Source organism: Amyelois transitella, chromosome 14 (assembly GCF_032362555.1).
Source record: "Amyelois transitella isolate CPQ chromosome 14, ilAmyTran1.1, whole genome shotgun sequence".
Lineage (NCBI taxonomy): Eukaryota > Metazoa > Arthropoda > Insecta > Lepidoptera > Pyralidae > Amyelois > Amyelois transitella.
The window spans coordinates 7,780,420-7,804,137 of record NC_083517.1 but is presented as its reverse complement, the minus strand read 5'-3'; the positions used below and the strand labels follow the sequence as shown (position 1 = coordinate 7,804,137).

Sequence of the window (23,718 nt, the reverse complement as noted above, 5' to 3'; positions counted from 1 at the left end):
CAGAAACGTATTACTTCGGTTTTCCTGACTACTTATCAGATGGCCATGTATTGTTCCTAAAATAAGCCATCAGTTTCTACTGAGTGACATATGGCTAGCAAAGCAGGCATTTCGTGTCAGATTATTTATTTTTTGTAATAAGATTAAATTGACTAGAAGTTTTTGATTCATTGCTCAGTCTCAAAACGCAAAAGGTTCGAGAAAGAATTTTATTATTAATTGTGGCTTTTTAACTGATCCGATGACCCGTTCTATTTAAATTAGAATGATTACAATGCATGTTCCAATGGTATGATATACTATGATAATATGATAAATAGATATAGCAAGACCATCAATCAACGAAGAACATTTTCTAAGAGATATTGAAGAATAACATTATCATAAACTTTTTGATTTTATTAGCTTTGACTTACGAAAAGAAGAGTCGAAATAATTTATTAGTTTTGGAATAATATTTATTGAGATATCCATTGTGTACGATTTTTACATGTTCAATGCCACACACGAAATGTTTTGATTTTAATGTTACCATTCAAAAACACAAATTAAAAGAAGTCACAAATAATCAGAGTGAGCATCCAAACAAATCAAGCTAACATATGGCTACTAATAACAAATTTTTGCAACGCCCATAAACAACGAAATTAAGCGGTAACCAATGTTCAAGTAAGAATCGTCTTTTTAAAAACCGGTCGAAAAACACCGAAATCTAAAATTATGACAACCATGTTTGTTTATCTAATTAGGATAAGATTTTTGCATAACTCTTGCGTATGACATGTCCTGAAGACCAACAGGCAATTTACGTAACTCGCATTTCAAGACTTATGTAATTTCGAACTTTCATGGCTGCCTGCGTAAAGTTATACCAATATACCATGTTTTTCAAGCATTTGTAAATTATTATGTCGATAAATAGGTATGCACATCTTTTTGATTATAAAACAGTTCCAAGTTAACTACCAATGGCATTATAAATATTAGTATTTAAATTAAATACTATTGGAAAAGCAAGACATATATAAGATTTTACCTTTTGTAAAACCACTAAAACTCATTTGTAAATTAAACTGTATTAATAGGTATAAAAAAACAAGACTAGATCCCACGATCTCACTTTCTGTACGCATAGTAAGAGACGTGCGGCATTTAATAACAGGTGCTTCTGAAAATTGAGATTTGTTCTTAAACTAGTCGTTTTCCTGGGCTTCGCTCGTAGGGAATTGCCAGAAATTAAAGTAGCCTTTGTTATACTCCTGAAGGTCTATTCTTCAACAATTTCATCGAAATAAAGAGGAGCTAGCTTACTTTGAATTTATTCGTTATATACATCTCATGCATATAGGGAGGAATGTACTTATATTCCGACTCTTCTTTCCCGCACTCATCAATCAATACGTAGCATAGTCCAATGTTTGACATTAATTTAAACTTGATTTTATTTTTATTAGGCATTATATCTTATTACAATAAATGCGAATGGCGGACTTCAAGCCGTTGGATTTTCCTACCAGTCAACCAACAGGTGACACCGAAATGTACTTGTATCATATTGTGAGATTCATCTCATGTACAAATTCACTAAATCTTACAGCAAACATTACACAGTAAATAACGTTAAGAAATGGCATCAGTAGAAATTCTAGATGATCAGTTGAATGCAACTTCTTAAAGGTGAATTAGCCAATATTTTCACTATTTACTATCAGCGTAATTATTTAAATACAATGGTAACATAGTTTTTCTTAGGTATATGTTAAAGTTTAGAAAAGTTAGTATTTTAATATGTCACCGTGATACTTATAAAATAGATAGTACACAGTACAGAGGTAAACTTAAACCAAATATACATACACCTCAACAAAGGCTTTGAACGCAATCAGCAACAAGACTACGAGACGCGATCGAACCACATTATATTATCTTCGCCGTCACATAGAAATGTTATAATATTTATTTAATATTTTTATTATTCTGAGCAGGCGTGTGGCTGCGTTGACTGTCGCCATAGCGTCTAAAGATATAGGTACCAAATTATAAATAAAAACATGAATATATTACAGGTTTCAATTTTAAAAAGTCCCTAATTACATTTTCTATGAAAATTATTCAATCAAGATTACCAAAAATTTGGCTATATGTACATAACATTAAAGATATAAGGCAATAAGATAAATGAAATATCTAATTCGATAATTTAGCATCGTCTATAGATAGAATGAGCTATGGGAGAATCAGAGTACATATTTCTACAACTGCTATAAACAAACTATAAAAATCCTGTATTAAAATAAATATTTCTAATAAAAACGTTCGTTATCACTTTAAATATTGCCCGTTGTCGGCCATAGGAGGAAAGGCCAAGAACCATTTCTACATAAATACAAATTCCTTTGTTTCATTGTTTGGAATTATTTATTATTGTATTCTCCCAGGTTAAAACAATCTATATATTGTTTCTTCTAAAAATTTAAAAGAGGATAATGAAGAATTTCTGAAAATGTTGACAGGAGCATAGTCCCAGACCAAGATTGTCATTAAACATGAAAACAACAGTATAGGTTAGACATATATAAGAATTCCACATGTAAATAACTTAGCTCAAATGTAATAAAGACAAGGAACAATGTTTGTATGCAGTAAAGGTCCATGGTATGTCCTCCTATATTAGACCTTTTGTAATCTCTACGTAACATCCAAATCTTATTATGAAGACGCCACTTATCTAGCTCACTAACATACAACTACCGAATGTTAAAGCCTAATCTACATTCTGGGAATGTCATGATTTATATAATCTACTTATACATTATATACACACGAAGAATAACACTTAGGAGTGTCTTAAAAAGTATTATGACAATTTTCGTTTGCAAATCAATCATAGAAATCGAAATATTAAGTTTTATATTATTTCGTATTCTATGAAATGAATAGAACATATGACTGTAGATATTCTATAGTCAAAATTGTTCCAATGCAAAACCTTTTGTAATTGGCTTTTTCAGATAAAAACACTCTTTTATCCTTACTTTGTTTATTAATTGAGGTTATTATATCATGTACTTTAAGACACACTAATTTCAATATGAGTATATAGATGCATTACTTAATTGTAATGGAATTTTTGTGAGATTCATTCTTTGGAAATTACCAGATCTTATAATACTAATTAATAATGTAAAAGAAGTACTTGTTCAAATTATTAATGCTAAATAGGTTTAACAAACTTAATGTGATGTGATATTTGTTTCTTTCATTTTAAAACTTAAATCTAACAAATAAAATATAATATGCACAAAGTTTTTGCAGTGATATTACTCTTTTAACACAATAATTTATTACATGTCCATAGCCCTGGTTTGTGATAAATAATACAAATTTGTCGCCTTTAAAATATAAAATAAAATAAACTAATGTATGGCAAATGCAAAGTGGAATGTAAAGTTTTATAGACACATGATACAATTTATAAAGATACAAAGGTCGATATGATTATTTGTTAACAAGATTATGTGAGGCATCACAGATACTTCGATTATGATAGAACATTATCAACTAAGTTCGTTTTCACTGACAAAGTAAAACTATAGATTCAGATAACTTTAAAGGTGTATCAAACCATTATCGTATTTGAAACTCTGTTGTCTTAATCTATAGTAGCAACAGCTTCAAACTATGAGAAGTGTAAAGATGTTTAGATTTAGTCATGTTAGTACTAATTAAGAGGAGTACTTTAAGAAGTACCATTGCAGTTCAGGTTGAGAATTCCCAGCTATTCATGCTAAAAAAGGATTTGATATTTAGTTTTTAAAAACACTTATAAAAGTCATGATTATTCATTCAAACCTATATCTGCCAATACTCTCTTCATACAATAACCAGAAATCACGTTACTTTTTTCAGATAATTTTCACTTGTCCATTCACATTTAAACACAAATAGATCGCACTAACTAATCACTTGTACACACACAGAGCACAGAATAAGTTTCAATCAGATCAGCATCAGATCTATAGATTTGACTTGTCCATAATTTGCATCTTGGTTTGGACTCGTCAAGGACTAGTAGTCCGGAGAGGAGTCCAGATAGTGCGGTGGTTATAGCGGGTTCGTGGCCGCTTCTCCCGGCAGTGAGTGCACGCGCGCGGAGAGCAAGTTGTGCAGGATGAATACTGCCGGCTTCGGGCTGCCTTCCATGTCTAGCTCCTGTAACGTTAAAATTAAAATATGTAGTTATACATACATACATACATACATATGATCACGTCTATATCCCTTGCGGGGTAGACAGAGCCAACAGTCTTGAAAAGACTGAATGGCCACGTTCAGCTATTTGGCTTAATGATAGAACCGAGATTCAAATAGTGACAGGTTGCTAGCCCATCGCCTAAAAGAGGAATCCTAAGTTTATAAGCCTATCCCTTAGTCGCCTTTTACGACATCCATGGGAAAGAGATGGAGTGGTCCTATTCTTTTTTGTAATAGTGCCGGGAACCACACGGCATTTAGAATAATTATTGCTGTACCTACAGGAATTAAAATTTTTAGCTGGTTAGCTACTGTTCATGGAACTCAAATTAATTATAATCCTTCTATATTATGAAGATTAGGATTATGTAGTTATATTTTGTCAAACAAATTATAATGCATAACCGTTATTCCGTGTGAAGTTGATTTACTCAAACATGGATCATGGTCACAGGTGGACTGCAATGAGTGGTAAGGTCGACATGCATAATTGAGCTTCCTTGCCGCGGGCTTTTTGCATAGAGGCGGCTGGTTCCTCTTTAATAGCCCCGTTAGGAATCGAAGCACGATGTGGAACAGACTCGATTCGACATACGACGATGGATGTAATAAGGCAGAGGCTGACCAGCGTGTCGTCGTCGGCGAAGTGCAGCCACAGCTGGGCGCGGTCGTCGTCGGCGGAGGCGCGCAGCGCGTGCAGCGGGCGGCGGTACAGCGCGCGCGCGCCGCCGCGGCCCAGCGAGCCCGCCGCCTCCCACACGCACACGCCGCCCGCGCCCAGCGCCAAGCGCGCGCACGCGCCGCGGAATCTGAACAATTCGTTAAACAATTCATATTTCAAACCATTTGGCTTATTAAAAATATATATTTATTAATTATTAATAGTAATTAAACCGCAATCTATATATTCGGAAATTTTGGGATATTTAAACCAAAAATGAATTGTAATGTTTTTGTTTACCTATACATTTTAAGAAAAATAAAATATTGATAAAATTTGCTATAAATGTTTTGGATAAACAGAAATCATTTTCTCATATGTTATACATAAGCATGTATTAAAGAAACACTATTACATTTGTTTTGGTATTGTAAGTTACCTGCAGCGGAAGGTGAACTCCGGCTGCGCGCGCACGGCCGCGTGTGCGCCGTCCACCAGCGCGCCCGCCACCGCCGCCAGGTCGTGCGGCGTGTCCGCGCGGAGGGCTCGCACCTGGGAGAATAATACGTTACGTTACTTTACCACTTAATTCTTGTAAGTATTGTGGAGCTATATGTAACACAGTGACGGTATATGATGTCTCACCACGAGGCCGGCGGGCGTGCCGGCGCGCAGGCCGAGCGTGGCGCCCCCGTGCGCGGCGCGGCGCCACCAGGCGAGGCGCGTGGCGGCGAGGCTGAAGCTCTCGCTGGGCGCGCACCACGCCTCACCGGACCACGGTGCCGCCTCATACAATCTGAAAATTAAGAAGACGAAATAAGTGCCTCATGATTTTTTTCTCCTAATTTTTATGTATCTGGCAGTATCAAACCTGTTTCACTAAGGACTAAAAATAGTAGACAACATTAAATAGAATACATCCATTTTTCGCATGCTATCTGCCTTTGAGGCCATTTCTTTTAGTTAAAATGTTTTACTGAAAATTACCTCAGTTCACGATCTGTAATGGCCACGAATGTTGGCTGCCAGCCCTCTGCTTCATCCGAACTATCAGAACCCCCTGAAGCGCTAACCTGTAAAAAAACAAAAAAACTATTTCCAACATGTAAATTTGTGAGATAACCCCAATATTAAAATAATTATTGGTTGTTCACCATTTTAAGATCTTCTTTGGTGGGTGTCTGGGGATATTCGACTTCGAACTTTTAATATTGATCTTGTGGTTTGTAAAAAATAAACGACGATTGAAAACACTCACATGATCCTGCGGCGGACGCCTAGCCAACCATCCCGCGTACCGGACATCCCCTAACAATGGCCTCAGTCTCGGCCGAGCTCTCGCCAGAGCAGCACGTGCGGCGCGCCGGGCGGCGGCATGCAATGCTCTGTGCCAGCCCGCCGCAGCACCCGCTGAGCTCGCTCTGAGAGCCAAAGCGTGAACACCATCGGGAGAGTAAACTTCGATTGTGCGTTCCTCTGAAAAATTAAAATATCTTGAGTTTGTACTATTTTACCAGTTTATTTCACTCATACATACTAACATACACAATTTTAGATAAAATGCCCAAACATTTAAAGAATAAATTTTGTTACCTGGGTCATTATGTCGAAGGTTTTTAGCCACACATGCCATCAGCAGCGGTACATAGCGGGTATCAGCACGGCGGCGGCGCGGTGACGGCGGCGAAGGAGGAGCCTCCGCCATGTAGCCCCTTTGTAGTTCCCATCCCACCTCGCTTATTATCGATGCTTTACGGAAATATGGCGTGACTTCACGCAGATATTTCACTGGAAAAATTAAGAAACATACATATAATCACGTCTATATCACTAGTGTTGTTGACAGAGCCAACAGTTTTGAAAATACTGAAAGTTGGCTTGACTAGAAGATGTCCGCGGCTCTGCCTACATAAAACGAATACTCCCATTCTCTCCCGTTCTCGCGGGAATTTCCAAAAAGCCTTTATTAGTTGATGCCAACATTATAGCAACTATCTGCATTGAAATAGTTGCTAGCCCATAGCTTATAAGAACAATCATAAGTCAATTATTGTTATTTTTAGTGAAATAATTAATAATTTACACTGAAAATGTTACCCCAGTTTTATTTAAAGAGATTCCACAATTACAGAGATGGACATGACAGATTTTACAAGAGGAAGTGTAACCAATGTGTGATATTCCTATATTGAACAACTAATCATTAAGCCAAACAGCTGAACGTGGCCTATTGGTCTTTTCCAGACTGTTGGCTCTGTCTACCCCATAAGGGATATAGACGTGATTATAATGTATGTATTAACAACTAATCCAGTAGTGTTCTGACAAATAGATCAGCAGGCCAATTCTGCTATTTGTTAACCGAAACAGTTCGGATGCGTTTCAGCTTGGTTACAGTTGCGTTTATATTGTCAAACAGTATTCCAGTAACTTTACGTTCATAGCTGAAACGCAAATGAAACGGAAGCGGTTGGTTATTTGCTGCCGATGCAAAACTGTAACTTTCGACAATTCAACCAATGTGACAGTTGGTCCGGCCGGAACGCAACGGTTCTGCGTTGCGTTCCGGCCGGACCAACTGTCAAAAACTTATCAGAATACGAAATAATAGCCGAACGGCAAACGGAAGGTTACGTGTCCTTTAGCAGAATACGACAACCAAACCGTTTCGGTTTTCGTAACCAATGCGTTACGGCTTCGTTTTGACAAATTGTTAGTAGAATACCAAAAGTTATAATCAATGCGTTTCAGATCGCTTCGGATTAAAATAAAATAGCAGAATTGACATGCAGATTTATTACTACAATGCTTTCACCAAAAACCTTTACAACTATAATTTGACAACATCTTTATTAATACTTTGTAAACAGAAGAGTAGTTGATGATGATAAGATACAAAATTCAAGGACCTGCTAAGTAGGTATATGATGTCACACTATGAACCCTTAAATATATTTTAAAGAATGAAAGCCTCTACTGCAAAACAAAAAAAGTTGTGTTTAAAAACTTTAACTTTCAAAACTTTATTAAGCCAATTGCAATCTCAAGCCAAATTAATATGCTGAAAAACAATTTACAACCCTCCAAAAATACTTATGATAATAGGTAGGTATGTATTCATTTTTATCTCATACTAGGGGACCCTGGACAGACTTCCTTCTGTCAAAAAGATTTTTAATATGACAGTTTTTTGTTCCTATCTATTAGACCTACATTGCTTAGACAACAGTGAACTTTATACATTATACATTAGCAATAAAGCTCAAACTGACTGTATGTATTAGTTAGAAAATGTTTGTATTGTATAAAGAAAAGGACTGTTTTTAAGGTTTTTCGGGCAATTATTTTGTATTTTTTCGCTGTAATAACCATCCTTGAGCTTCGACGAATATAAAAAAAAAGAATTGGCCAAATTGGTGCAGGCGTTCTTGAGTTATGCGCTTACCAACACATTTTGCGATTCATTTTTAATTATAAGATCTTAAGAATAATCTTATATATTTTTATTACAGTGGAATCCGGTTATAACGACGTCAAGGGACCAGTGATATTACGTCGTAATAACCGGAAGTCGTACTAAACAATAATTTTTTTTTTAATAATCATATATAAAATTTATGTACATACGTATTAATACGTAGGTATTAAGGTGACTAACAGACAAAAAAAAACATTGAATTAAAAATATTTATTTATTTCACATATAATAATAATATGCATACATATACATATACGGTACAGAAGTGTACTAAGAAGGAAAACCACTGTAAAAGTGCCACATCAACTTGTTCTTGAGACGACTCCCTCACGCGTTTAGGTTTTAAAACGTTTGCGTTAAACAAAGGTTCTATTTTGTGTTTATTCTTTTTTATTGTGGATATAGTCGAGTGATTTACACCAAGTTCCTTCGCAATAGTTACATTCGAGTCGCCAGCTTCTAAACGTTGTAAAATAAAACTTTTTTCTTCAATAGAGAAACTTTTTCGCTTAGCCATTTTAGTACGCGCACTCACTTGTCACCCGCAAATTAGGAAATGTAACATAAACAAAACAGACAGTCTGCGATGCATGGGCTAGGTAGGTGCGCGAGGCGGGGATAGCTTCTATTATGTACCTATAACTTAGATTTGTTTGTAAACACGTCGACGCACGTCGTTATAACCGGACAATGTGGGTTGAATTCCGTCGTTAAAAGCGGTCAGTCGTTATAAGCGGAGTCGTAATAAACGAATGTACTTTCATAGTGGCTCGATACGAAACCAAACATATGTCTATAGTTGCGTCGCTAAAAACGGTTGGTTGTTATATGCGAAGTCGTACTAAACGGATTCTACTGTATAAGATTATTCTTAAGTCTACACTTATTCAAACAATTTTTTTTTTATATATGTAACTAAATTCAACCAAAATAGTTTATACTCCAATTGAACGTTCAGGTATCAATATATAAAAGTTAGTCTGTTACACTTGTCTATGGATATTAATCTCCAGCAATAAGGGTTAATTAAAGCATTGTAAACTATACTCACAATAATGTGTGACATAGATCATGTAATGGAATAATAAAAGAGGCCAGTGACAGACTGTCATATCAACATGCAGCCCAAACTGCTGGTCTTAGAGTTTCTATTCTAATGGTTGATATAAAAATTGCATAGTATAAGCATACAACAATTTACACATATTATTTGAGATCTTATGAGTAAACCAACTTTTAGTAAAATAATATTTTACCTTCTAGTTGAACCATTTTTCCTGCTCTTTTTAAAGCTTTAACAGCTTCTTCATGTGTGGCATCTTTCAAATCTTCTCCATTAACTGAAAGAATTGCGTCTCCCACATACAACTGTTCCGTTAGATCCGCTGCCATACCCTTGAATATTTTAGATATCAATATTGGCATATTGTTTTCAATGCCACCTTTTATAGATATACCAAGCCCATTATTGTCTGACTTTACCACCTGTACTAATCTTTTCTGGTTTGCTATAGCTTCAGGTACTTCAGTGAAGTCACTGTTAGGTGTCTCTACATTGTTGTTGTTAAGCGTTCCGTTAAGTGTGGTTGTAGCATCGTACCCGTCATCCAAACAAACACTCAGATAATCATCCTCCAAAGAGCAATGTACCCGATACCATACTCCACGAACTAGAGTTTCAAGAAGTCCTGAGCGCGAGCAAGTGGCATTGGGGCTGTCGCTCCCACCACTAGATGCACCGTTCTCAACCATAATTTCCAATTAATTGTTATTGCACAACAAACAACACAGAACAGAAAACAAAAGGGAAATATTTATTGTACTGCATCTAGAATATCCACAACACAAACGTGGCGGTTCAATTTTTTCTGACTTATTCCTTTTTAATATGATTCTCCGTATATAATCGGTGTGTAATAATGAGCACTTTATTAATTATTTTCTTTGTTAAAGTCATACAAAATTATTATAAAATACAACACACAAAATTACACAATCGATAGACGTTTCATTTGACGGTTCGTTTTGCTCCACCCGCGCACCCGCCAAACGCCGCACCCGCTCAGTACAGAACTAGAGATGTTCGATTTATAGGTAACAGATTAATATTACTAATTTTTAATTAATTAATTCGAATATATTTAAAAATAGCTAAAACATATATACATATCTACAGGTTCAACTTAAAACCACCTTTTAGTTAAGAAAAGAGAAACGCCTTCAATCGATATTCTCCTTTTTTGAAATCGGTTAAATTTCTATAATCTTCTCCTAGGTGTACAAATAAACACTTCCGTGATAACCGCTTTAAAATCAAACAAACATTCATACATACATATAGGTTAAACAGTTACTATCACACACACACTGCACACGCGCACATTGTCCATACGAACGATTTTACAACTAATGCTTAACGCAATTTTTATATGAAAAATATTAATAGCAGTTTGAAATAATATGCACACCGTCAATAACGTAACGAACGCAACGAACCACGAACCCACTACAACCTAAGGCAACTTCGCTCTTTTCCGTCTCTCTTTTTCTCATTCATGAAAATGAAAAAGTTTATTTGTTTAACTTCTTTACAGTGTCTCATTTTGAATGTGATCTCCATTTAAGTATAATTACTTGTGTTTGGAGAACTCGATTTTTTTATGTGGTAAGAAATAATTACCAATAATTATTGAATTTGATAAATCAAATTAGAATACAACTAAAAATATGAACTAATTCATCAAATTATTCGTCAAATGTCATTTTGAAAAATTTTCAGGAAGGTGCATTGTGGAAGAGTTTCCTAAAATTCCCGCAGAAACGAAAATTAATGGATTTTTTCGTATTACGCAGGTGGAACTGCAAGCGTACCCTAATAGCATAAAGGCACAAATAAAAAATGTACTTGTTTTATATCTAGTTACACATAAATAAAATGTACAAAATTTGATGCAGGTAGCTGCGTACAAACAGGCTAACTTTGAGAGCCAGTGATCGTTCGAGCTAAAAAGTATTGAGTTGAGCCAAATACTCATAGTACCAAATATGAACATTAATATCGCCGACGTAGATTTAGTGTGTACGCAGCTTATGATTATTAGTCTCCGAAATTATTTTTCTTTGCTTTTTAAAAAAAATATTGACAGCTGTCATATAATTGCGCATAGTGATGCGCCCGTCGTTTTTTAAAAAATGTCGATAATTACATTTATTTATATTATTAACTAATTATTAATACCTAATATTAAAATATGAATCATGTTATCATAGACACATTTACAACCTCTGGGCCTGTGAAGTATTATATAATATTATGAAAAAAAATATTCTCACAAAGTCTATAAAACCCTTTAAAAATCATTTTCGGATTGAAAGAAAGAAAGAAAGAAAGAAAGAAAGAAAAATCTTTATTTGGCGCAAGATGTAACATAACATTTTGTAACATAGATTGGGATAAAAATAAATTTTTATTTTTTTTTTACTACAGTTACTTGAAATTTAAAGTTAATTATTTAAATTATATTAGAATCTGGTTCACCGAGTGGTACTAGGTGGACGTCTGAAAAACCATACAAATATAGTAAAAATAAAATCTATCTACTGCCTGGACTGGCACTCCAACGTGAAATCCGATCGCTCTGACCACTGCACAAATAATTTTGAAGAAGCAGCGTCGAAATGATTATTGTTTCACAGCCATTTTGTGCAGCAATGGCAAAATAATTGTCAAGTTGACTAGGGCATGTATTTAAACCGATATTTATATATTCCCCTTTTTGAACAAAATATTTCAAAGTTCCACCAAAAATACTGAATTTTACACTTATTAATGCACACTAAAAAAACATCAATTTGGCTAGAAAATAATTTTGTATTACAAAAAGGCTAATAAAGTTCAGCCAAGTGCAATTATATTTGTTTTATAAATTATATATTGCACTTGGTTAAATACAGATTTATGTACCAAGAATACTTTGATGTGAATTCAATAAAAAAGGTCGTATGTTATGTTAGATATGTTTAGATAATCAACTGTTTTTTTTCTGCAGAACAATCATTTATTTGTTGTTGCATTTAAGGATATAATTTTGATTAACTTTAAATTATCGATTACTTTTTTATCCAACACTAGTATTGTAATAGTAGCCGTAGGCAGTGATCTTGCTTGTATTGTGTGGGCGTAATTTTCTATGTATACATTTTCCTGATTCTTGATAAAGTTAATATAATACAAGATAATATAGAAATCTGTTGAGCGATCAATAATTTAATCATGTAGTTTAATATTGTAGTTTCTTCAATCATTTAACAATGTTATGAGAGTGTAGCGTTAGCGATTATAGATTATTTATTATTTTAATTTGCGCATAATATATCTGTATTATCATGGATGTAGAAGTATGTATATGTAAGATAATATAAACAGTGACCGAGTGCGACAAAGATTGTTTAAAAATGAATCTAATGCGCAAACTGCGCGGCGCGTCCGCTTCTGCATCTCAAGAAACTGCAGAAGCCTCAAATTCATCGTCACATGTACAGTTAGGCTTGATGCATTTAAAGAAACTGTTTGCGGAATATACCCACCCTCCGCAACCCCTGTCCGATTCTGAAAAAGATGACAAATTGTACAACATGTTACCTCTCTTTTGCAAGGTATATCTATTTGTGTATTATAATGAATTTGCCAAAAGAATTACAATAGTTTCAAACTAATCTATAATAGCTTTATTTAATAAATTATGATACATATTTACAGTACCAGAAAATGCACAAGTAAACTAGTAACTAGAAAATAAACTAGTCATGAACCTAGTTTGTATTCTTTTTTTTCCTTTCACATAAACAAATCTTTCCACTTGCCGTAAATCCTGCATATCTACTTCTTTTAAAAAAAATCTTTAGCATTGAAGCAGTTTATCTGTAATAAGATAAAATAGAACAATAGGATAATGTGCAAAATGTTAAGAAAAATCCAATGAATAATAAAATTATTATTAGAAATCAAAATATTCTGTAGAGTACCTAACTTTATCTCAAAAATTTATTAACTTATTGTTGCTATTTCCCATAAACTTTAAATCAGCTGTAGCTCTGTATTATGATCGCCTATAATGTGAATTTAGTAAATCAAAGTTTATTTATTTAGGTATTTGGCACAAGTCCATCAAGTGAGATGAATGAAAAATTTTGGGATATATTGTCCTTCTGCCAGCAAGTGTCTAAACTGATGGTTTCGGAGATCAAAAAGAGAGCCAGCAATCAAAGCACAGAAGCGGCTAGTTGTGCTATAGCAAAATTTCTGGAAATAGAAAATTCTGAGGAGTCCAGCAACGGATGGATGCTGCTGTCTACCTTGAACTTGTTGGCAGCTGGTGATCAATCACTGATTCAGGTATATTTGATATTGATTTATTTGTTAAACTTCTAAAACTACTTTAATCTGATTCAGTTCACATAGTAGAGTATAAATAATTTGTTTATTCATTTTTAAGCATCACACATAAATAGGTAGCTTAATTGAAAAGCACATAAATAGGTAGCTTAGGTGAAATGTTAATTTTTATTTTTGTCCCTCCATTGTAGTTTAAAGATAAGAAGGTAAGGAGTTATTACCCTTTCAGTCCTTGATCAGGTTGACATGGAAAACATATTTTTTGTGGACTATGATGTTGACCAAGGGGCTTTGTTTATATGTATTAACTTATCATATGATGATTATGATGTCATGTCAACTTGTAGCTGAATCACCTCACATTTATCTCTGTAACACCAAAAATGTTGAGTTGTAAATCAAGATCCTCTATAATTTCATTTTATTTTATTTTGATTAAAATTCTAGGTGATGACTACTGCATCCATACCTTCAACATTAGTGAAATGCCTGTACCTATTCTTTGATCTCCCCGAGATACCTGCTGCGGAGGCAGATGTGCAGGATGGGAACAGTGATTTTACACCAAGAGAAAGGAGGATCTTATTACAAAAGATATTTGTACAGGTAAGTTTCACACCGTGAAAGCTACATAATGAAATGAGAAGTACATTTCTACAGAACAGTCTACTTATATAATTTTATTTCGTTCATTGTAGTTTATTTATTTATTTGTCACATTAACGACATAAAGATAGACATTACATTTTATCATTCAAACATTAATTCTAATGTTTACATGTATTACAAGTGTGCACAACATTAACTATAAATACACTGATAAACATTTCCTTAAATAACCCGTAGATCAAATAACTCTGATTTTGAAACTCAGGATCTTATGAGATATACACCTAAATTCAAATTCAAAAATTTTATTCATTATTATGGCATATGGCAAATGTGGGCCACATAAAAAAGCAAACCACCTGACTATTGTCGATATATCAAAAGTGGTATACTTTTTTATGTGGCTGTCAGTACATCAAACTAGTTTTCCTATTTTTAATTTTTAGGTGTTAGTAAGATTAACCAGCCACAAATTTCCATGTGAAGAATTGGCTAGAAAAGATGATCTTGGCTTGTTGTTTTCGGCTATTACGTCATGGTGCGCCCCCCACAACATCATGTGGAGGAAATCAGCCGCAGAAGTGTTGATGACTCTATCAAGACATGGATTGACGCCATCTGTAGTTCAGTACATACATAGTAAGTAGATTACCTAAATATCACTGCACTGAGCTGAACAAGTAGTACTTGTTAAAAAATATTTATTGATATAATATATTTATTTTCACATAACTACTAAAGTATTTTTATTATTTCTAGATCAAAGTTGTGTGGCATTGTGTATAGAAAATATGCAAAAAATTCCCGAATTGACACCATTGGAGGTATGATAATATTTTATTCCGTTATATAAAAGGAGTGATGAATTTTATGATAGAAAAAATATTAATTTTATTACAGGTTGTAGAGATGTTTGTGGCAGTATTTTGCTTCTTGAAGGACTCAAGTGATGTTAGTCAATTATTATTAGATGATTTTCGATCTTGTCAAGGATACTTGTTCCTCTCTGAATTCTTACTGAAGTAAGTAATCCTTTTCTTCTCAAGCTTTAGTGATTTAGTGCACGAGTATGATTTGACTAGCATTTTATTATTGTTTTTGTTACTTTTTTGTTGACTTTTTGTTTCTTCACCACAGACACGAAAAGCAAGAACCACCCGATTATTTGACATCAGGGTAAGCATGTTTTCATATTCACTTCACTATTTGTTGATTCCGTAACAAAATTGGCATTATGTTGAATTGTTCACTTTAATCATTCTTTTATTTTTTGTAGTAAACTATTCAAATACATATGTAGTTGTTCGTGATGTTGTTCTCAATTTTCTATTATATATACTTATTTTTTTGTCAGATGTAAAATATTTTCCCCTAGAACACCTGCCGGAAAAACATAGGTTATTATACTTTACTGTTTATTTTGATTTTTGTAGACAAAATCTTCAAAATTGATACACCTCTTACTAAAATACAATGAAATAACTAGCCTTGCTAAAGTACAATATAAATATCCGTCTACGTTATTAAAACTATCGAATAACAATGGCCTGTGTAATGTGTATGATTGTAGACTAGAGGAAGAGCGGGTTAGCGGCACGGAGGCAAGAGCTGCTCTTAGGAACCTAGTGCTAATGATATCATCTCTATGCGCGTGCGGCTTCTCGGAGCTGCGGCCTACTCGAGCCAACACAGAGCTGTTTCAGCTGCAGGGCTTTGTGCTGCCGCAGCCTTCCACGCCGGGGCAGGCGGTCAGGAACGTGCAAGCGTTTCAGGTAACTATAAATCTAGTACTAATTCAACACGGAACTATTTTATCTGCAAGACATCGCTTGTGCTTGACTGTAGAACATGATTGGTAAATATCGCTAAGATGTAAAGGCCGGAGTGTGTAAAGTGAAACTTTTTTCTAACCCTCCCCTCCCAAAGCAGACCATCACCAAACACGTCTATAGAAAACGACAAACAAAAGTGTAAGAGAATATAAACGAATGTTTTTTATTTCAGGTTTTACAATCAGTTTTTATGAAATCAAATTCAGCCGCTCTGTGCTGCACTATACTTGACGCGATATCCAGCGTTTATCACGCAGATAACGCTAATTATTTCATACTAGAGAATCAGAACACACTGAGCCAATTTTCAGAAAGAATACATACAAAAAATGCAGAGATACAGGAGAAGTTCTTTGAATTATTGGAGTTCATTGTGTTTCAACTGAATTTCGTTCCGTGCAAGGAATTAATCTCTCTATCTTTGCTGCTGAAAGCCAACCGATCTCGCAGTTGCAGCATACTTTGTATGAAGACCTTATTGAATATTTTAAAGTAAGTTACCTATGTTTCACCTTCATCTCAAAACTTAATTTGCAATGAATAAAACATATGAACAACTGCAGTGACTGATTGTGTCATGTGTCTTATTTATATTTAATTTCAGGCATAACGCAATATTCAAAGAAGTGTACCGTGAAGTCGGTATGCTGGAAGTGTTTGTCACTTGCCTTTCGCGTTACGCGGTGTTTCTAAAAGACAAACAGATATTAGAGGAGGAAAAAATAAAACGTGAAGCGGAGGCGTCCGGGTCTCCCCGAGCCCCGGAAAGAAGACGGAGGTTATCTTCTAGGCAAGATTCTTTGATAAAAGATCCTAATATTGAAATTGAAGAAGAAGAATTAGGGGCATTGGTCATGGAGGGTTTAACTGCTTTGTTGAATGGAAACACGAATAATTGTAACGTGTTTCGAGACTGCGGCGGTGCAAAATGCGTACATGGAATGCTGGTGCATGAATCTTGCCGGAACAAGGCGTTAGGTGAGACTTTACATTTTAGTTTCAGTTCATGACGTCATGGCCTATAAACAACCTTATCTGGTTAATCCTCATATGAGGATATCAATGTAGAACAAAATTTTTTTTTGTTGCAGGTGTTATAAGAGAACTAATAGTGAGTGGGTCGGGTGAGGAAGACATGTCAACATTGCTATGCGGTATGCACGCAGCACCCAACGATGCACTAAGACTCAAGTTGCATATACTGAAGGCTCTTCTAGCTTGCTTGAGGGACTCGCATCGTACGAGGACGATTTTCCGGAAGGTATACCGCTTCGTACTTTGAAATGTCCATTTTTCACAGGAGCCAACTACAGTTCTGTACGGCATTCATATTATATTGTTTTTCCTTCTCTTCTTGGTTTTAATCCTGGTTACAACTAAACTTGTTTAGTAAGGAGCCCGAACTTTCATGGTCAAAATCCTGGATTTTGGTAAGCCAGGTTTTTACACAAAGCGACTCCTGTCTGACCTCCGCAACCTTTGCAGGGGGTAAAAGCTGCACTACATCAATATGTCTCTTCTCTTAGTCGCCTTTTACTACGTTCTCTTAGTCGCCTTTTACTACGTTCATAGAAAAGCGATGGAATGGAGTTATTCTAAAATGCCGAGAACCACGCTGCATATTGTTTGTTTTTATGCTATATTAACTACTAGCGACCCGCCCCGGCTTCGCACGGATGCACAGCCGATATTAAATATATCTCTATTAGAACTAACTAAAGGACCGCCCGTAAAGCGGCTGAGTCTTGCTCCCGGCAAAAGTGTCACTTCTGCCTGCAGTCCCGCAGTGCAACCTGTTGTTTTAGGATACATAACAAAATTATTATAGAGCTTCTCTATAAGCAATATTTGATGTTGCAGAGACTACCTCTTTCCATTTGCCACGATCTCTGCACACTTCCTTCGCTTCATCCACATTCATAACTCTCTTCATGCAAGCTCAGCGGTTTTGGGTGCTCTTCATTCATTATTATATATATGTAACTGACGCCCACTTCGCAACGGGCCGTGCAGCAGAATAGATTACTTGTATATGTCATGTCATTAGTGTAGATGCACTTGTATATGTCATGAGCAAAACCATTGCTTTCGGGCTGAGATGCAAATAAAAATGTTTTTCAGGTGAGCGGTTTCGTCTACGTGACAAGTGTGCTGGTATCGCTAGAGGGCAAGCTCGCCGGGAACGAACCCATGGACCGCGACATGCTCCAGTTGATACACATCGTGTTCTACACCATTAGCACCGCAATGCGATTCGAGCCAGCCAACGCTAAATTCTTTCATCATGAGGTCAGTTAATGAATTTTTGTATCAGCAAACTTATAACTCTTATAAGTTTCATTTTATTTTTTTTATCTTTATGATACTGATAGAAGACGTGTCCACAGTCCGTCAGACTGTTTAACAGGAGAAAACTGAAGCTGCTGAGAAGCTGAAGAGTTTGTTTGTTTGTTTGTACGCGCTAATCTCAGGAACTACTGGTTCGAATTGAAAAAATATTTTTGTGTTGAATAGACCATTTATCGAGGAAGGTTTTAGGCTATATAACATCACGCTGCAACTAATAGGAGCGAAGAAATAATGAAAAATGTGAAAAAAACGGGGTATATTATTCATCCTTGAGGGCTTCAATGATGCCCAAAATAACTATTCCACGCGAACGAAGTCGCGGGCTAGTGAGTTATAAATTAGTTTCATAATAACAAAGTCTAAATGTTGAATTATTATCAAAGAAGTTAATAATAAGTGTTAAAAATGATCTGCCCAATTTGCTCATAGACTGAAACATAGAACGCAAATTAAACGATTAAAAAGAAAAGTCTATTCATTACATTTTTCATATTAAGTCTTGTACTAAAATGTCTCTTTCGTTGTAACTGAGACAAGGTTTTATAAAACGCAATATAATTTTTTTCCAGATCTGTATGACAACCCTGTGCGACACGATCCGGCTACTGGGATGCTTCACCGCTGACGTCGAGCTGTTGCCGGACGTGGAGGCCGGTGACGCCGAGCTGTACGAGGTGTTCCACGAGATCTTCACAGGGAACATTCTTGAAATGACGTGAGTAATATATATATTATGTTCCTAACATTTGATCCCTGTTCCATCCTCCTATGATTACAATCTGAAAGTATGAGTAAGTCAGGTATATTATCCGAGCGAGCGTACCGATACTTCCAATATTGACGGAACTTCGAATAAGTGTTGTTAAGGTCCGCTTCTGATGGTACATATATATATTTTTTTAAGTGAGGTCTGTAATTTGCAGATTTCCGGATAAAATCCCCGTGGTGTTTGTGCACGCTTGCATTGTTCTGCGACTGCTGTACGACGTCGCCCTGGACTCGTTCGACAAGCCGACTTTCTGTGGCTCTCTCAACGTCAAGTCTCCGAGCCTCACTAGGCAGAGCTCAGCTATAAATGAGGTGAGTTTAAGGAAGTAGTTAGAGACTAGATATTGTATGATTTGGCCATGATGGCGAAATATCATCATAATCCAGTATATCATTATAAAATGAAAGCGCAAACATGAAAAGAAGTTGTGCATGCGCGGGCACTCAGGTCTCGAAAACTTGGAAGACGCAAAGACGAAAGAGATCATTAACAAATTTCCGTAGCAGCAAATGTTAGGGTTCCCTATACCTATTTGAACGATAGCTAGGGTTACAATTTATTTTTTTTTATTTTTTTTTATTTTATATATTTGGATGACCAACAGCAAGTTTTACAATCATTAGATTTTCAATTATATATTTAAGAGCCAATTACAGGTCTTCACTAATAAAACAGTTTAAAAAATAAGATTTTCAAGAACGCCAATTAAACACACACTAGTTAATTATAACATTGAAGCAAATGCTTAAGTGCATACATGCTGTGAATAATTAGACTTAAAGAAGATAAATGTAAATACTTAATCACAAAAGAAATTTTCATACAACAAATGCTTAGTCCTTGCTGGAGAGGTGTTAAAAATATCAATGTCTATGGTTTTTGCAACAGTGTTGAAAGCCTTGCCTACTCGCCATAAAAATGAATTCTGCCTATAATTTGTCGATACTACTGCAATGTAATTCAATATTGTCCAGACAAAGCCTGCGGGTCGTACAGCCCCTTTGAATCTATCTTCGAGTGGCAGCAATGAGGCGTGGGTGGTGCACTCGGGCGTTGTCATCGTACTGGCGAAACTGCTGCCCGCGCTGCCCAGACCCGAGCAACACATTGCGCATGCGCGGGCACTCAGAGACTATCTCGCGCATGTGCTCAAGAGTTTGGTGCGAAGGTAAGAGATTTTTTATTGTGTGAGTGCAAAGTTTGGACTGGAAGTTAGACTGCACTTGAACTTGTTTTTTCTATTTTTGCGTTATTGTGCACAAAGTCGGCTGGGACAATTGGCACTTTTTTCAATATCACTTCTTCAGACAAAAAGGAGGACTGAAAAAAGTCTCATAACGATAATAAATTAATTGCCGCAATCTCTTGGAATATTTCTTTTTGAAGCTTAATTCTATCTTTGAATTTTAACGCAACTCAGTTGGCGAATTCTCGTGAACTATTGTTAAGTAAAGTGTTGTTACTTTGCAATAAGAGCTTCCATTTTTATTCTGTGCACACAATGCAACTGAACGGCATTCCGTGGTCCTTCTGCACGCAGCGAGCGCAACCAGCAGGTGATGTGCGGCGCGGGGCTGGCGGGCGCGGTGCTGCGCGTGAGCGGCGCGGCGCTGCGCGGCGAGCGGCACGCGCTGCACGCGCCCGCCATGTACACGCTGGAGCGGCTCGCCGCGCACGCGCTGCGCCCCAGCGAGCTCAGGTATCAGCGCACGACATTGTTTTCACCGGTTTCAGTATGTGACAAATTAAAGCTTGCCGAACCGAACTACGTACGTGCGTATCACGCCTGATTCCTATCGGGAATCTTTGAATTTCAACGTCGTACAAACTACTATATTTACAACTATCTCTCTTGCATATTTTAAACAATTATGCCACCTGATTTAATTGCGATACTTACTGCCAATGTGTTTAAAATAGATTTTACCTTTCAGGGAGTTTCTTCGTATGGGAAATCCACTAAACTGCGTAGCTCCGGAACCCGGACAAGTATGCAAACCTGGAGGCCCTGTCCCACTCACTAGGATCAAGACTTTGGTGTCCATGACTACACCGCGTGATTACCGGTTAGTGTTAATACCAGAATTGAAAAAATAACATGGGAATAAAAGCAATCTTTTGATTAAATATTAGACTTTTAAGTCTAGACCTCTGTGCTGAAAATCAATATAAAAGTTTGCTTCAAATAAAAATGAAGGTTTGTCAATGATTACATCACATATCAACAATAGCTCGTTTATGTTTCCTACACTGAAAAACAAGAATTTACCTTTTTTATCTATCCTAAAAAGATATGGCGCATAGCGAAATAAGTCCTTTCCCGCAAAAATGCTTCAGAAAAAACGCTTATGTTGTTAGATCTCAAAACTCGTGTACCCTGCCACCGTTCGTGGAGTTTGACATGTCTGCAGAAGGCTTTGGCTGCCTGTACTTACCGAGCATCGCGCCGCAGTCCGCCAATTTAAACGCATTGGGCACGCAAGACAATGCTACGCTTGGCGGTATTGGATCAGGTATATACTTTGATATTCTTAAAATTAAATGACATCTATGCAAGATACAGCTCTGTGAGGCTATTCAAAAAAGTAAAAGAGCATAAGATTGCCGCATCTTAAAGAGAGAGAGAGTCTTTCTCTTCTTCTCTTTCTTTGGATTTTGTGATTGCTGTAGAATAAGATAATAATGGTGTTGCCCTCTATACATTTATTTAATACATAATATTAACTTACATTTTTTTGCAGGCGATCGCGTGTTTCCACCGCAAACGGGTCTCACGTACTCGACGTGGATTTGCGTAGAGAAATACTCTGACCCGCGCACGGACCCGCATTGCGTACGGATACTCACACTCGTGCGCAATCTCAATAACAGGTTAGAAATCTTTTTTTTTATTCTTTAAGTCGCGCTTCCCCAGGCATACTTCTAGCCTAGCGGAAGATCTTTCCTTTGTTGTGGTCGAGCTTGAAACATGGCTCCCACTACATCTTTTTAACGTAATTCTTTCGTACCTGAATATTTCATGCGTGAAAGTATAAAGAAAATACTGGTTGAGAATCATCATTATATTTGGTGGAGGTTAACCACGTTTAGTCAAAATCATTAGCTATTTAAGTTCTTACACCCCTTACTTCAAGCAACCTCAAGTTGAAGCCTCCACACCGACAAAGACCTGGATATTTTTTCGTACTATGACCATATTGAACTTCTACTTAATATTCAACATTTTTGCAGTCGTGACGAACATTTGGTGTGCCTGACGGTGGTGTTATCGGCGAGAGACAAGGCCATCATCGTGTCTACACAAGAGACGCTTGTGCCACACAGTAAGTAAAAATTATAGACTCAACCAATCATTTATGAGTTTTAATAATTATTCTACCATTTATGTTTCGGTTACACTACCCCTGCAAAGAATTTGGGGTCGACCTTGGACACTTTGGAGGAACAGGAAGTGAAATAATTTACTATATACATTAATATCATTTTCGTAGTTCACTATTACATATTTGTATAACTACTTTACCTAGTTTGGTTAGGTAGGTTGTTCTATTAAATAAAATACACTATTTCTTTAGTCTTCTCCTCAATGTCATGCTCCCAAACTATATATGTATCCTATAGAAATAAACGATGTTCTGAACGGAATGTTACCAATTTATTTTTTTAATAATACAGACGTAGGAGAGTGGGAACCGGAAGGATCCGGTGAGTGTGGCGCTAGAGTGTGGTGCCCTGACCTTCAGCACGAGGGACAGTGGCACCATCTCGTGCTGGTCCTCAATCGGGCAGTTCTCAAGAATTCGTCATTCTCTTTGTATCTGGACGGTGAGTGGGTTTTTGTTGTATTTTGAACTAGTATTTACAAGTATCTAAATTATTAAAATAAAAAATAAAACTTAGTAAAGCAAGATAAATTTATCATGATGTCATATTCTTTTCTTATCTTTGTCACATCCATGTGTCGCTACTGAATCGTGGAACCCAAATACTTGTTTTTAAATACTCCTTGAGAGTACCCTGCCAGTAGTACTGCCTTGACCATACACAGGCACATGGCCAGGCATTTCAGGTCATTCATGGCTAAAAGGGGCTTATCACTGATGGGCATAGGCAACACTTGAAATGCATGTGTGTTCGTAGGTCAACACATGCACTCGGGCAAACTACACTACGTGAGCGCGAATCCGGGCGGCGGCGCCGCCACGCTGTCCGGGGCGTCGTGCGTGTACTGCGTGCTCGGCACCCCGCCGCAGTGGCGCCGCTACTCGCGCCTCGTGTGGAGGCAGGGGCCGGCCTTGCTGCTCGAGGATGTAAGTCACGTGGTGATGAAATCAGAAACATGTTTGTGCTGTCATCTGCAGACTTCGAAAT

The 23,718-nt window shown here is 36.5% G+C and overlaps 2 protein-coding genes across 3 annotated transcripts in view; one reads left to right on the top strand and one right to left on the bottom strand.

Moving 5' to 3' along the window:
* Nucleotides 1-1,196: 1,196 nt before the first annotated feature.
* LOC106132409 (beta-1-syntrophin) lies at nucleotides 1,197-10,441 on the bottom strand. Its single transcript, XM_013331815.2, has 8 exons — nucleotides 9,650-10,441; nucleotides 6,509-6,703; nucleotides 6,174-6,391; nucleotides 5,903-5,988; nucleotides 5,561-5,711; nucleotides 5,355-5,467; nucleotides 4,880-5,063; nucleotides 1,197-4,212 (listed from the first exon to the last, which is right to left on the bottom strand). Exons 1-8 carry the CDS (start codon nucleotides 10,143-10,145, stop codon nucleotides 4,105-4,107), a joined length of 1,551 nt encoding a protein of 516 aa, XP_013187269.1. The 5' UTR covers nucleotides 10,146-10,441; the 3' UTR covers nucleotides 1,197-4,104.
* A 2,103-nt stretch (nucleotides 10,442-12,544) lies between these two features.
* Nucleotides 12,545-23,718, top strand: part of LOC106132383 (WD repeat and FYVE domain-containing protein 3) — a 33,380-nt gene continuing 22,206 nt past the window's right edge. For both annotated transcript variants that reach the window (XM_060947878.1, XM_060947877.1), the window contains exons 1-22: nucleotides 12,545-13,049; nucleotides 13,543-13,788; nucleotides 14,236-14,394; nucleotides 14,844-15,036; nucleotides 15,157-15,221; nucleotides 15,298-15,419; nucleotides 15,535-15,573; nucleotides 15,968-16,169; nucleotides 16,402-16,721; nucleotides 16,834-17,207; nucleotides 17,321-17,490; nucleotides 18,351-18,518; nucleotides 19,148-19,293; nucleotides 19,502-19,658; nucleotides 20,322-20,515; nucleotides 20,888-21,046; nucleotides 21,282-21,413; nucleotides 21,706-21,860; nucleotides 22,089-22,218; nucleotides 22,579-22,670; nucleotides 23,023-23,172; nucleotides 23,488-23,657. In XM_060947878.1, the coding sequence (XP_060803861.1) occupies nucleotides 12,849-13,049; nucleotides 13,543-13,788; nucleotides 14,236-14,394; nucleotides 14,844-15,036; nucleotides 15,157-15,221; nucleotides 15,298-15,419; nucleotides 15,535-15,573; nucleotides 15,968-16,169; nucleotides 16,402-16,721; nucleotides 16,834-17,207; nucleotides 17,321-17,490; nucleotides 18,351-18,518; nucleotides 19,148-19,293; nucleotides 19,502-19,658; nucleotides 20,322-20,515; nucleotides 20,888-21,046; nucleotides 21,282-21,413; nucleotides 21,706-21,860; nucleotides 22,089-22,218; nucleotides 22,579-22,670; nucleotides 23,023-23,172; nucleotides 23,488-23,657 (3,744 nt within the window). In that variant the 5' untranslated portion in view covers nucleotides 12,545-12,848. The remainder of the gene's footprint in view (nucleotides 13,050-13,542; nucleotides 13,789-14,235; nucleotides 14,395-14,843; nucleotides 15,037-15,156; nucleotides 15,222-15,297; nucleotides 15,420-15,534; nucleotides 15,574-15,967; nucleotides 16,170-16,401; nucleotides 16,722-16,833; nucleotides 17,208-17,320; nucleotides 17,491-18,350; nucleotides 18,519-19,147; nucleotides 19,294-19,501; nucleotides 19,659-20,321; nucleotides 20,516-20,887; nucleotides 21,047-21,281; nucleotides 21,414-21,705; nucleotides 21,861-22,088; nucleotides 22,219-22,578; nucleotides 22,671-23,022; nucleotides 23,173-23,487; nucleotides 23,658-23,718) is intronic.

Excerpts from the sequence above, each read along its gene's own strand:
- LOC106132409 (XM_013331815.2), bottom strand. The coding sequence starts at position 10,145 with ATGGTTGAGAACGGTGCATCTAGTGGTGGGAGCGACAGCCCCAATGCC. Across the intron at positions 6,392-6,508 it reads CCTTCGACATAATGACCCAG|AGGAACGCACAATCGAAGTT; the intron begins GTAACAAAATTT and ends TTAATTTTTCAG. Across the intron at positions 4,213-4,879 it reads TCGCCGACGACGACACGCTG|GAGCTAGACATGGAAGGCAG; the intron begins GTCAGCCTCTGC and ends TTAACGTTACAG.